Below are 12,451 nucleotides of genomic sequence, written 5' to 3'. Positions count from 1 at the left end.
TACATACATATATATGTAGCTGCTACTCTTTATTGCCAAATGTATGTAGAAATGCAAAAAAGAGAAAATCAGAGAATTCAAGATTAAAATAAAACGAAAAAAAACAAACAAACAAAAACCCACAAAAGAAAAGAACAACAAAACAAAAACCGACAGACACTTCTGAAAATAACGCATCGTATTTTGCGTACCACACATGCATACATAGCTTGTATTACAAACATGCATACATAGATAAATATGTAAAAGATGTGAACTTTTGTGTAATACATAAATTATAATTAAATTACATCATGCATTCATAGAAATACATACGTACATACATTTATAAAAATACATACACATACATACATACATATATTATATACATACGTACATACATAAATACATGCATACATATGATAATAATTCACTAACTGTTTAATTAATATTAAATTAATTGATTAGCGTATAAAACTAATACAATAATACATGCATAACGTAATAATAATAATAATATGCAATATGCAATATAATGAGAGTGACCATGTGAAAAATTCAAATAAATTAAAAGATTAAAATTAAAAACAAATTTGAATGTTTTTTATTTATTTGAAAATCGATCACCACGCGAGTTTTATTCAGGGCCAAAAATAATTGTTATCTCGAATTTACAGATGGGAAATGGTGCCCGTGTTCTAAAATTCAACGGTACGATTGGCCACGCCTACTTTGGAGATTTCTTAGCAAAAAGACAACATTTGGCACTGGATCGGTGGATATGGCCTGAAGTTGATGAGTTTCTCGGCATTTGCATTTGAAATATTTATTACTCTCCTTAAAAATATTCAAAACGAGTTTGGAATCGCACCGATTTCAAATAGTACGATTTGCAGCATATACCCGATTGTTTTTAAATTGCCGAGTTACAACCTAACGTTTGTTTTTACGTTGTCTGTGGGAGACATATTTTTTTTTCGTTGCCAATCGGCCTCCACACACTAGATTGCTCAGTCCGCCTAAAACCGGTTTTGTGTGGATAAGAGGGGGAACAGAGCTCGAGTTTAACTCGCTCATTTCAGTCCGCGAAAATCGCGGATTGACTGTGGACTGACACGCACACATAAATAATCATGCGTAGTTCATGTATACAAAACTGGAACCTGTTTTCGGCCGACTGCCCAGTCCAGTGTGCGTTCGAGTGGTGGACAATACATATGTATGTAAATAAAAAGTTGTAGGTACATGCTTATTGAGTTTAGTTTTCAAAGACATATGTATATTCTTATTTAGGAGACCCTCTCGGCTACGGTCCGAATATAAGACGATTTCTAAGACATTGTGCTTAGTCAGTTCCCAATATGTTGGTCGGAAAAAAAGAAAACTTTTGGACAGTGATTGGCCAAAAAGAAATATTTTTAAAGCAATTCGAAAATTCCGGTTCAGACATAGTATCCTTTCGGTAAAAATCAAAAGCCCGCGCGGAAAATGTGGCAAGAGCTAAGCAGAACGTGCAGCGTCTGCACACAAGTAAGTAAGGCTGCAAGTAGACGTCCGTCTTGGAGCTATCGGCTTGCTTTATATCAAGTTGTAGGCAGGAGTTGGAGTCCCTCCCCAAATACATTTGTCATTCCCTCCATCGAGCAAACTTAAAAATTCAGCCACCATTGCAATACCTTCGATAACGGACTAAGACTGATCGGTATCGAAACATGCTAAACTGTGGCACCAGATAAGATAGAACTTTAGCAGATATAAAAAACTTCAAACCTAGACTAGGCGCTTCCTTAAGACTAGGATGAACAAAAAAAGTACAATCAGAGAGTTTGGCAAATCCAAATAAATTTGTTTGTTATATATAAGCGTGGTTTGATGCAAGTAAGGACTTTAAACTGTTAAACAAACTACCCGAAGCTGGTGGTTTTGACGCTTATTGCGCTGCGCAAACAATCCGTTATACTAAGGGTTTTCTACACAGCTTTGCAAAAGGGTGAACCCGTAAGCATTTTCTACCCCATTTCGAAATCAGTTGAGAACGCGTCATGGCGCCAGTTCCTCTTAGCTTCTTCGTTGCCATGGGTTTAACTATTATGGTTACCAAATCAAATACCATTTTCAAACGCTGCAACTGTTTCCACAAAACTGCAGTTACCATTTAGTCGTGTTCGACGGTTGTTTCACTTTGCTCTCGCTTATCCTTGCCGCTAATAAATAATGTCCAATCACTACTACAATGACCTTTGGCACCAGGCGCAGCACGAAGTTGATCTTTTAGCAATCGCCGATGAGCAGCAGGGACAGAATTTCGAGACTGCGCTCGCCGCTCTGGCTTCAGCCCTGCCGGATGTAGAAGCAGTGACCGACCCAAAAAAGCTTATTCAGTCTACTGTCTATGAGTTCTATTTACGCTATATCGGCATCGCTAATCGTCTGGAGGAAGTTTACGATAAAATGATACAGCCACAGAAGCGACTCTTGGTGCGCAAGCTACTCGACGCGTGCCTGGGGCGCGTTATTGAGCTTAAACATGATCTGGTCAATATCGATTTAATGGAGTTCAATTACAACGACGCGGTTGTTATACGGCTGCAACTAACGCCCATGGATACTGAGCTGCATATACCGCGCTACTTTCTACGCGAACGACAACAAGAAATCGAGCAACGCAATCGTACCATGCACGAAATACTCATCAAGCTGGGTTGGTTAGAAGAGCATCCGAGTGAAGAGAAGCTAAGTGAAATCGAGGCTATACGTCTCTTGCAGATGCATGAGCGCGCGCGCCAGGGAAGGTTACGAGCGCATTTCATGAAAGAGATACGCATGCTGAAGGATAAGGGCAAGGCAGAGGAGAAAGGCAAGGAGCGCAGCGATATGGGTCTCTTGGCCGCCATGAAGATACAGAAGGTGTGGCGCGGCCATACCGCGCGCCGCATCACGCGAAGACGAAAGCAAGAAGAAATGATTTTGATCGGCATGGTGCCGCCCACCGCGGCGATGCTAAAGAGACGTGCCGAAAAGGAGGACAAGCTAAATAAGGTAGTTATAGTGGTAGTGAACTTATCAAAGCTCAAGTTAACCTATATTTGTTTATTTGCTTTCACGTAGATTTACGAGCGTCGCTATGCAACACAAGCGGCCTACAAACAGAAACTGGAATCATCCGTAGTAGCTGTGCGCGCGGACATAAAGTCCAAGCAGGGTGCTACAATAACCGAGGACATAACCGATGAGTTACGCGCCTGGATCAAGGATTGTTACGAGAAAACGGGCAAATTGCCAGAATTTCCGAGCGAGGACCAAGGCGGTTCGCTGCATATCTTCAGTCGGCCAGGTATAATATGTATTTATTTTTCTCCAACAACAGGCATTTAGTGGAGATCCAATTTCTACTTTTCATTTTACTAATTTTTAGGCACTGAAAGCGAGCTCAGCCGCTCTTCAGCGCGCTCCTCAAAGGAGTCGCGCAAGACCAAGGACAAATCAAAATCGCCAGCGCGTAGCGGGGACTTGAACGTTTTGGATAACCAGGCGGAAGGGGAAAATTTTCAACCTGGCCAAACTGTGCTTCTCGCTGATATCAAAACGGCAATTGAAGAGTAAGTCGCGCATGAAAAAAACACGGTTATCACAAACGAGATCCTAAACAGACTGATTTTGTCTAAGGAAAAAAGAAATGCTTACTTTTTTAGTCTTGATTAATTAATTATTTAGATTTTTTATTAGACGTATACCATATATCTGTCGGTCGTATGGAAAAGTAGCTTATGTCGAAATGCTGGCTTTAGTATAAATCGGCATTCGCAGCATACGATTGCGAATAACTCACTGGCGCTGAGCCATTGAACAACTTTTGGCAAATAAACGTGCAAGAAATAGTTCCGCTAGTCAATATTCTTATTAAGTTCCATCAAAAAATCCTTGTCGTTTAAAGAATAAAGGGAATGCCGCATTATACTAAGCCTTTCGACATAAGCTACTTTTGCATACAAACACAGACATCTGCATATCCACCTATATCTAGATTCAATGAAGTCTGGCGTAACAAAGACGAAGCCGGCAACCTGGCTCAAGCGCAGTACGATGACATGATATACAATGAAAAATATCTGGAGGTAGAGCACGAGTGTCGACGCGCCGTGGACGAATTAATGCGTCAAGAGCTGGAATTGTTGCAGGTAAAAAAGCCATAAAATTAGCTTTTTCAGCAGCTTCCTACTTCATACTTATCCTTTAGTCCGCCATCGGCAAAAAGATCAAGAAGAGTAGCAAGAAAACACGCCGATCCGGTAAGAAAAGCAAGAAGAAGAAAGAAAAAGATCTTACACCCGATCGTACAACTGAATCACTCTACGAGGAGCTTGTCACCAATGGCATTATACGCAAGTATCCAGAAGTGCGTCTAAATCAATATATTGGCGACAAGGCGTTGAGCGAACGTTCTGGCACTAATCCATCGGCTGGTGACATCCGTCAGCTTCTCATCGAGTACTGCATTTTACCACTCGGCTCTGAAGCCATACGTAATTCATGCCCACTTATACGCTCAATACAGCTCGCCGGTCCGCGTGGTTCGGGCAAAAAGGCCTTGCTGCACGCTATTTGCACTGAAGTGGGCGCTGTACTGTTTGACCTAACACCTGCTAATATTGTTGGAAAATATCCGGGGAAATCAGGTCTCATAATGCTTATACATTTGGTTTCCAAAGTATCGCGTCTTCTGCAGCCTGCAGTCATATATATGGGCGATGCAGAGCGACCATTTATGAAGAAGGTGCCGAAGACAGATCGCACTGATCCGAAACGCTTGAAGAAAGATTTACCACGACTGATTAAGAATATAGCGCCGGAGGACCGTGTCCTATTCATAGGAACTTCCAACTTACCCTGGGAAGCGGATCAAAAACTTTTTCAGCAAACTTATAATCGCTTCATTTATATACCCAGACCGGATTATGGCGTACGATCGAGCGCATGGAAAGCATTGGCTAAGTATGTACAAGCGCGTATTTGACTTGTTAATAAGGATATGTATGTACATACGTAGGTAGGTGTTACTTGTTTTTTATGAATTTCAGTGAATATATTGGTGGCTTGTCCAATTTGGACTACAGTGTAATGGCGAAAATTTCTGATGGCTACACTATTGGCTCTATTGATTCGTGTTTGAAAGAAGTATTGACATGTAAGCGTAAGCTACAGCTGCGGACACAGCCATTGACTCATGCAGAGCTTATAAACGCATTAAGGTAATCAAACACTTATGAAACTCTGAACCATTTGTTCCGCGATGCCTACGCATATTTTATTCCTTGACTTGTTAAATTATTCAAAATTTGTACTACCTACTTTATTTCAGCACTCGAGATCCGGTTTATCGCGAGGAGGAAGAAGCATTTGATTCCTGGTGGTCTAAAACGCCACTCGGACGAAGGTATGAACGTGCACTAGAAATGGAGGAGGAAGCGCGTTTGGAAGAAGAGGAGAAAAATGCTAAGCAAAGCAGTAACGGCAAGAAAAAGTAAAGGAGAATTTGAGAAACTCCAAACACACTAATAAGGCATCATATTTATACAGAGATGTATTGACTTGTAACGCTGCAAATTTTTACGAATAAATACATTGAAAAATTTGTCTACCTTCACTTAAGCTTAAACACGAATTCCTTATTACCGCTCTTGCAAATAATTTCTTGAATAAATAAACTAAATGCTTTGCTTTCACCCAATGACACATTGATTGCTGATTTCAATGTGTCCAGATTTTCATTCAAAACTGAGACCTTATCGCCTAGACACCACAGAAAACTGATGTGGAACGATGGGTCCTACGAAAAGAAAATGCTATTACTAATTAACGGCGCATTTGAACAATGACTTACTTCATAGAAGCGTTGTAACCTGTATTCTGTCATTACACCGTCCACTTTCGTCATGAGCTGATGCATTTTATCAAAGTGCATCTCATCCACTTTAAATGCTATAAAAGTGCGGGTTCGCTCTTCATTCGTGTAGATGTGTAAGCGACTCAAGCTAATGGAAAAGCTTTTTGGAAATTAAATTGCATTAAAATGTGTTATTTGCAATTTTTCATATAGAATGCCTATTAGTTACCTTGCAGTGACTTCCAGCTTATTCCGCAAGGACTCAACAAATGAATCAATGTGATGATATTGCAACACAACAGTTCGACTCAAACTTATGTGCAAATCTTCTATTGTGTGTAAATCGTGCAGCACATCGGCCAATGCTTCTTTGCTTACTTCCTGTACATCTTCCAACTGCTCTGAATGTGCTAGTCAAATTACAAGGTAATTAAATTCTATGGTACTGTACATTCCTGAATACCTGCTATGTACACATACGTCGCCCAATTGCCACGTTCGTGTTTGAAACTTCGCACTCGTCCATCGTGCTCTGCTGGATCATCTAAGTGATCTTCACTTGTTGTTAATGCCGCCCGTTTTGCGCCCAATAATGAAAGCGCATCTGGCAAAGTTCTGTGGAGAGCAAGATATATAAACACAATAAACATATAAACAAAATAAAACCAATTTCACTGTAAACATACCTCTTCAGCGCTGGGCGTGCACGAATTCTCGTAACTATTGGCGGTGGCTCTGCGATTTTACCTGGCAATAACGCTGGATTGGTGTCGCATTTGTCCGATTCATCATTGCTATCATCAGATGAACAACTACTACCATAATTCACTAAAGCCATACTATTGAGCGAATCCTGAAACAAATCGTCAAAGCTTCTTTTATCTAGCGTAGGTAGTCGCCTTTAGAGCGCGGAGGATTTCAATTTAGCATGTTGAATACATGCGTTCTGCTGGAATTTTGCTGTTGGATATTTTTTACTTGAAAATTTTAAACGAACGTACCTTTCACAAATAATTAATTATTTCTTGAATAATTGAACTGCATGCCGATTTGTTTTGTTTACGAAATAGTAGCGCAAAAGGGAAACAAGAATATTATGTTTTTCCAACTGTTTTCCAGCACTGATTTTACAAAATCCGCTCACTTTCACTAGTTTCTCTCTAAATTTCGATCAAAATCAGCTGATTGCGGTCCGTTCATAACCTAGTGAAATTTGCAGTGCTCATTCAATCATTCACATGCAATTGCATATCGTGTTTTAATTTGTTAATTTCGAAGTTAATAATTATCAAATTGTTATATATATATACCTTCCAATTGTAAATACATTTCCGGCAAAGTGGCGTGTATAAATCAAATTGAAATATGCATTTAGGTGGTGTTTTATATGTCTATAAAGGAGAATGGGGTCTGCCGTCCATCGACTTCGATTGCCTACGAGCGTTGGTAAGAAAAATTACAGCGGAGCTGATCAGACATATCTTTCAAAGAAGAAAAAGTTGCATCATACTGAATGTTTATTAGTGACATTGCGCTAAATTTTAAAGCATATGTATCTCTTTTATCAAATTAATTTTTGGTATGAGTAAAAATTGTGTTGCATATTACCAAACTATGATCTATATACATGCATATTTAAATTTATTAATAAACGGTTTTTATTTTTTGATTCAGTGTCTGGTTAAATTTACGCGCTGCCCTCTACAAATCGACACGAATGCCAATCCCATGCGCTCTAGCACGGGGAAACTACCTTACCTCCAAATTGGCAATAAAAGATTCTGTGGATACAGACAAATCAAGAAAGTGCTAGACAAAGAGGTGAGTAGACAGTTCATAAGACTGATAAGTAGCTGTGTGCATGAACATTTAGTGGCAGGATAGACTGCCTGGCGCCAAAACAATTCCGAAACGAAGTTGTGTGCCAATAACACTTGAATGTTTTCCTGCTTATCTTAATACAATTCACAAAGTTATAACAGAAGCAATTTATTATAAATAAGTTTACCTTGCCAATATACTATACATACTTATGTATGTATGTAAATATATGAATATGTATACCAAGATATATGCATGAGCGTTCTTAACTTTTAACAAGGCAACCTCTGTATCGCGATTTCATTTTAAGTACGCACGTTCAATGATCCCTAAAAGCTGCTGACTTTTTTACTCTTGTTGGATTGCTAATAATAGAAGTACACACATTCCGTTTAAAATAAGTTGCACTGTTTACAGTAAAATCCTGTTAAGTCGCACCAATTCAAAAATATAAATCGGCATTAAATTGAAATGTTACTAAATTGCGTATTATATGCATATTTATTATTTAATTACAGGGTTATCCAGTCGATGCTCATCTACAAGAAGAACACAAACTACTTTCACCCGCATATGCCAATTGGGTATTCACTAATCTTCATTCATACTATCATTATTTTATGTATGGCGAACCAAACAACTTCGATACCACACGCAGTCTATATGCAAAACGTACAACGTTCCCGTTTAATTTCTTCTACCCAAGCAGTTATCAGCGGGAGGCGTGTGACATTGTCATGGTAATGGGCGGTTTTGATCCGCGTGATAAGCTCGAAAATCATGACCGTGACTATGTAAGTGTAACATATATCGTTTTTTCTTTTCGTTAGATAAAAGATAAAACTTTCTGTTTTTAAATCTATATTTTCAAAGCTCATCACGAATGCCAAAAAATGTGTCAATCTCTTATCGAAAAAGTTGGGGAGAAAAGTATGGTTCTTTGGCGATTTCTTCAGTGAATTCGATGCTATTGTTTATTCGTACTTAGCTATTCTTTTTAAAGTAACATTGCCCAATAATCCACTACAAAATCACATAAAAGGCTGTCAGAACTTAGTGAATTTCATCAATCGTATAACAAAAGACATCTTCAGAAATGAGGGTTTCAATTCACTCAAAACCATAAGAAGTCAGTCATCCAATGACCCATTACTAACAGCTACTGAGCGACATTTCTTGGAGTCTGAGAAGAAGACAAAAATCTTGGCTGCAATTGGCGCCGTCGTTGCAATGGGTACTTTTGCTGCTTGGCGTGGTGTCTACAAACAGGTTTGTTGTTGATAATTATAAAACATGCATGCATATTTAATCAAATGCATTTTTAACTAATATTGCAATGTATAGTCATCGCAATCATATAGCCCATCGACCGATTTGGATCCATTTTAAAAGAAGATATAATTTAAAATGCCTTGCATGTAATAAATTAAGAATTTTCACTTCATCAATCAATATTTTTTTAACTATTCGTTAAGTTTTGGCAATAGTTATAAAATTGGAAGGTAATGAATAGTAATTATAAAGTTAACTATACAATTATAAACGTCAAAATATGCATATATGTACACTCCCAATTATTTGAATAGCACACCCTTTTGATCCTCAATATGTACATATGTACAGTTTTCACTTTTCATTTTGTTTGTTTAATATTCACTAATTTTTAACAAACTTAAAAAAGGAGCAGATTATCAATTCGTCGGAATATTTTTGCATGTATGTATGTTACGGCATAACTTTGGACCACGTTAACCGACATATATAATTCTTTTTTTTTTTGTAAAGAAAAGGCGGTACCTCGAGGGGGTCCCATACTAATTTGGTTTAGATCCGTTCATTGGATCATGAAGAAATTAACGCTACTCATTAATTTTTTATGAGATTTGAAGTCTGTTTTTTTTTTACTTTAAACAATTACTTGTTTATAAAAATGTAGCATATTCTACTTGTAAATTCGGTTTAAAAATTTTATAGAAATTTAAAAAACATGTCAACAAACCTACGTACCCGAAATTTTTTAAAAATATTATTAACTTATGCACTGCAGGTCACTAGCCTAACAATCCCCCTTGTTGATGTTTTTTAAATTTGTATAAAATTTTAAAATCGGATTCACACGTACTACGTGCTACATTTTTATAAAAAATTAATGAATATTAAACAAACAAAATGAGACTGTACATACCGAGGATCAAAAGGGCGTGCTATTCAAATGACTGGGAGTGTACATATGTAGAAGTGCTAATATGTTTTTGCTTATTGAAAAGCATTGACATAATAACGTGAAAGTTACCTCTTCAGAGAATATTTCTACGTTTACACCTCGACATTTTATTTATTTTTAGTTCTCCAGTTCGAGACGTTATTACAATGATTTGGTGTATGAAGATGATGAAGCGTTAGAAGACGATGAAATGGATTAAATACCAAAAAAGAAAAAGGACGTCCATCTTTCGTAAAAGAACAAAGCGTGGAACGTTCGGATGCTTTGAAAATAATATTCTTAGTTAGAAATATACAAGGAGCTCATTATGCCGAAAATCCAAGACAAAGGTTCCAGTCTACAGCTAGAAGCTAGTTTAAGCATCATTAGGATTTCGTTTATCCAAAGGAAAAAAAAATTATAAAAGCATAAATAAATAATTTGGAAATTAAGACAAAGCTTTGAAAAAACTGTGGATGTAAGAATTTGAAAAATTAATTACAAGGATGTTTCACGGTGTTTCCAACCGATTTTACGCAGAATAAAAAACACAATTTAATTTGTATAAAAAAAAAATGTATTAAGACGCTACAGTTATTTGAAGACATGATTCAAGCATTTATGCATATCGTCGTTTAAAGTACAAAACCGCGTATCGTCATTCCGCAAAACCGCGTAACTGAAATTTGCTGCCAAAAATTGGATATGCTCACACAAGCTCTTGGCTCAATCCTTATCCATTCGTCCTGAAATATACTAGCCAGAAATTCGATTGCTTTATAACAAAGAGAACCATTTTGAAATACGAATATTTTTACTCTCTAGAAAATAAATACGCGGGTTTGTACTTTAAACGGCGATATATGTACATAAACGCATACCTTAAAATTAACTAAATTTCTTAGTAGCAAAAGGTTAGATTTCAGTTATGTAAATATGCTAACAAAAGATGAACTTAATATAATTATAGTTTAAGTTTTAAGAGCATCTTGGAGCTTTCTTCTAGCCGCATTAACCCGATCCTCTTGGCGCCGTATATCGTCTTCTGACACTAGAACAGCTTGCATTAGTGGTTGTTCTGGATTCAAAAATGCTGTAGCATTTTTATTCATCTCAGTCTTTGTGGAGGCTTGTCCCATAACAGGCACGTTGAGCATATGCAATGCGGTAGCCAACGATTGCAGTACAGTCTGCTCACTAACATTTGGACCAATGGTGCGTATGCTTTTTGGCAAAATGATATCTTCGAATTCTTCGCCGGTAGGATGACATGCGCGCAAACCCTCTAATCGTTTCTCCCAGAACATTTGCTTTGGTTTCTCCTGGCCACTTGTCTGTTTGGTGTTATCATTTCGAACCTTTGTATGCTCATGATTACGTACTACAGTTACTGGTTGTTTAAAAATTGACGCGGTCTGACGTATAGGCGGCACCAGTGAAGCGTCTGTGCGTGGGGCGCGACTATGACAGAAATATGTAAAAGTATATGGTTAATTATAAAGGTGGTACGATTTTAGTTTTCGGAAACATCTTAACACATAAATGGCCAATAAACGCTCATGGATGAGACAAAACTATGTGCATGCAAGTGAGAAAAGCACCAAACGTCTGGAAAAAAATAAAATACAACACAGACAGATGTGGTAATTTAGCACTTTGCTGGACAGACGTATTTTGGTGTAACATTGATAGCCAATAAATGCCAATTTATCATAATTTTTCGCCATTTTCCAATTTAGTTTTCGTTTCTTTTTTTATCTATCCATAATCTGTCATCTTATGCTGCAGTTGTTTCAATTGAAGATGTCATATTTACCAGAACAAAAGCAAATCAAGAGCATGCAACAGCATTATGATTACCGTAATTACATATGTACATACATATGTAGATTTTTCCTCTATTTTTAACAATAACTTGAACACGTTAATATTTTTGTATATTCGTCATCAAATCAAATAAAAACAAAAGATTAATTTTGCCATTCTACCTGAATTCTAATTGCTGACGAGAACTCGCAGCCGATGTAGTTGCAACGCCAGATGCGCTTGACGGGGCACAGCTGCTACTAATGGCAGTCGTATGTATGCCTTGTATACCATGGGTCTGTGATTGATTCTGAGTTTGTGATTGGGATTGGGATTGCGCCTTGTATCTGCGCTTTAATGCATTTAGCGTATTTGATGTGGCTGTTGAAGTTGGTGGTTGTAGTATGTTGGCATTTGTAGTACTAGGTAATTGTGAAGAAGATGAGGAGGAACACACGTACAGGGATGTAGTGCTACTAGCACTGCAGTGTGGGGGTGGTGGTGGCATTGATGTACTGCCACTTCCACTACCACTACTGGTACTATTTGTTACACTCGAGCAACGGAATAACGAAATCGATGGCGGTGGCAAGTGGCGCACGAATTTGCCGCTCTGAAAATCGAACGCACCAATGTCGATCGCATCACCAAGGTAACGCGCCAACTGTGGCTTACTTTCGATTTTCTTTCCGGTCGGGCTGGACGCCAACGAAATAATTAGATAGTTTAAGCAGGGACATAGTGGTAATTTGTGGGAA

The 12,451-nt window shown here is 37.9% G+C and overlaps 4 protein-coding genes across 8 annotated transcripts in view; 2 read left to right on the top strand and 2 right to left on the bottom strand.

Annotated features, from left to right (window-relative positions):
• Positions 1 to 1,496: 1,496 nt before the first annotated feature.
• Positions 1,497 to 5,532, top strand: LOC108372551 (IQ and AAA domain-containing protein 1). The gene is made up of 7 exons (XM_017628271.1): positions 1,497 to 3,018; positions 3,088 to 3,313; positions 3,395 to 3,578; positions 4,004 to 4,157; positions 4,217 to 4,971; positions 5,058 to 5,228; positions 5,339 to 5,532. Exons 1-7 carry the CDS (start codon positions 2,194 to 2,196, stop codon positions 5,502 to 5,504), a joined length of 2,481 nt encoding a protein of 826 aa, XP_017483760.1. The 5' UTR covers positions 1,497 to 2,193; the 3' UTR covers positions 5,505 to 5,532.
• A 3-nt stretch (positions 5,533 to 5,535) lies between these two features.
• Positions 5,536 to 7,010, bottom strand: LOC108372555 (U6 snRNA phosphodiesterase). Of its 3 annotated transcripts, XM_017628279.1 has the most exons (7): positions 6,865 to 6,942; positions 6,774 to 6,812; positions 6,550 to 6,716; positions 6,327 to 6,478; positions 6,093 to 6,273; positions 5,861 to 6,023; positions 5,540 to 5,806 (listed from the first exon to the last, which is right to left on the bottom strand). In XM_017628279.1, the coding sequence occupies exons 3-7, from the start codon at positions 6,699 to 6,701 to the stop codon at positions 5,621 to 5,623; spliced, it is 834 nt and encodes a 277-aa protein (XP_017483768.1). In that variant the 5' UTR covers positions 6,702 to 6,716; positions 6,774 to 6,812; positions 6,865 to 6,942; the 3' UTR covers positions 5,540 to 5,620. The 3 variants fall into 3 exon arrangements, with proteins under 3 accessions (XP_017483767.1, XP_017483768.1, XP_017483769.1); XM_017628278.1 differs by having other exon boundaries at positions 5,536 to 5,806; positions 6,774 to 6,951; XM_017628280.1 differs by having other exon boundaries at positions 6,093 to 6,264; positions 6,774 to 7,010.
• A 59-nt stretch (positions 7,011 to 7,069) lies between these two features.
• On the top strand, positions 7,070 to 10,337 carry LOC108372554 (metaxin-1 homolog). 2 transcript variants are annotated; one of them, XM_017628274.1, is made up of 5 exons: positions 7,070 to 7,309; positions 7,538 to 7,684; positions 8,203 to 8,478; positions 8,558 to 8,953; positions 10,030 to 10,337. In XM_017628274.1, the coding sequence occupies exons 1-5, from the start codon at positions 7,229 to 7,231 to the stop codon at positions 10,105 to 10,107; spliced, it is 978 nt and encodes a 325-aa protein (XP_017483763.1). In that variant the 5' UTR covers positions 7,070 to 7,228; the 3' UTR covers positions 10,108 to 10,337. The 2 variants fall into 2 exon arrangements, with proteins under 2 accessions (XP_017483763.1, XP_017483764.1); XM_017628275.1 differs by lacking the exon at positions 7,070 to 7,309 and adding an exon at positions 7,354 to 7,442.
• Positions 10,338 to 10,857: 520 nt separating this feature from the next.
• Positions 10,858 to 12,451, bottom strand: part of MBD-like (methyl-CpG-binding domain protein 2) — a 2,518-nt gene continuing 924 nt past the window's right edge. The window contains exons 3-4 of one of the 2 annotated variants that reach the window (XM_017628272.1): positions 11,876 to 12,033; positions 10,858 to 11,348 (exon numbers count right to left, since the gene is read on the bottom strand). In XM_017628272.1, coding sequence (XP_017483761.1) covers positions 10,859 to 11,348; positions 11,876 to 12,033 — 648 coding nt within the window. In that variant the 3' untranslated portion in view covers position 10,858. The remainder of the gene's footprint in view (positions 11,349 to 11,875; positions 12,034 to 12,451) is intronic. The other variant, XM_017628273.1, reaches the window with a different exon arrangement.

Source organism: Rhagoletis zephyria, unplaced genomic scaffold (genome assembly GCF_001687245.7).
Source record: "Rhagoletis zephyria isolate East Lansing unplaced genomic scaffold, Rhagoletis_zephyria_1.1 Rzeph_scaffold_05857, whole genome shotgun sequence".
NCBI classification, from domain to species: domain Eukaryota; kingdom Metazoa; phylum Arthropoda; class Insecta; order Diptera; family Tephritidae; genus Rhagoletis; species Rhagoletis zephyria.
The sequence above is the reverse complement of the archived record's forward strand: the minus strand, read 5'-3'. Positions and strand labels throughout refer to the sequence as shown.

Coding starts and splice junctions, on each gene's coding strand:
- LOC108372551 (XM_017628271.1), top strand. CDS start 2,194: ATGTCCAATCACTACTACAATGACCTTTGGCACCAGGCGCAGCACGAA. Junction 3,019..3,087: donor AGGAGGACAAGCTAAATAAG/GTAGTTATAGTG, acceptor GCTTTCACGTAG/ATTTACGAGCGTCGCTATGC. Junction 4,972..5,057: donor GCATGGAAAGCATTGGCTAA/GTATGTACAAGC, acceptor TATGAATTTCAG/TGAATATATTGGTGGCTTGT.
- LOC108372555 (XM_017628278.1), bottom strand. CDS start 6,701: ATGGCTTTAGTGAATTATGGTAGTAGTTGTTCATCTGATGATAGCAAT. Junction 6,274..6,326: donor GACGTATGTGTACATAGCAG/GTATTCAGGAAT, acceptor TAATTTGACTAG/CACATTCAGAGCAGTTGGAA. Junction 5,807..5,860: donor GGTTACAACGCTTCTATGAA/GTAAGTCATTGT, acceptor TTCTTTTCGTAG/GACCCATCGTTCCACATCAG.
- LOC108372554 (XM_017628274.1), top strand. CDS start 7,229: ATGCATTTAGGTGGTGTTTTATATGTCTATAAAGGAGAATGGGGTCTG. Junction 7,310..7,537: donor TCGATTGCCTACGAGCGTTG/GTAAGAAAAATT, acceptor TTTTTGATTCAG/TGTCTGGTTAAATTTACGCG. Junction 8,954..10,029: donor GGCGTGGTGTCTACAAACAG/GTTTGTTGTTGA, acceptor ATTTATTTTTAG/TTCTCCAGTTCGAGACGTTA.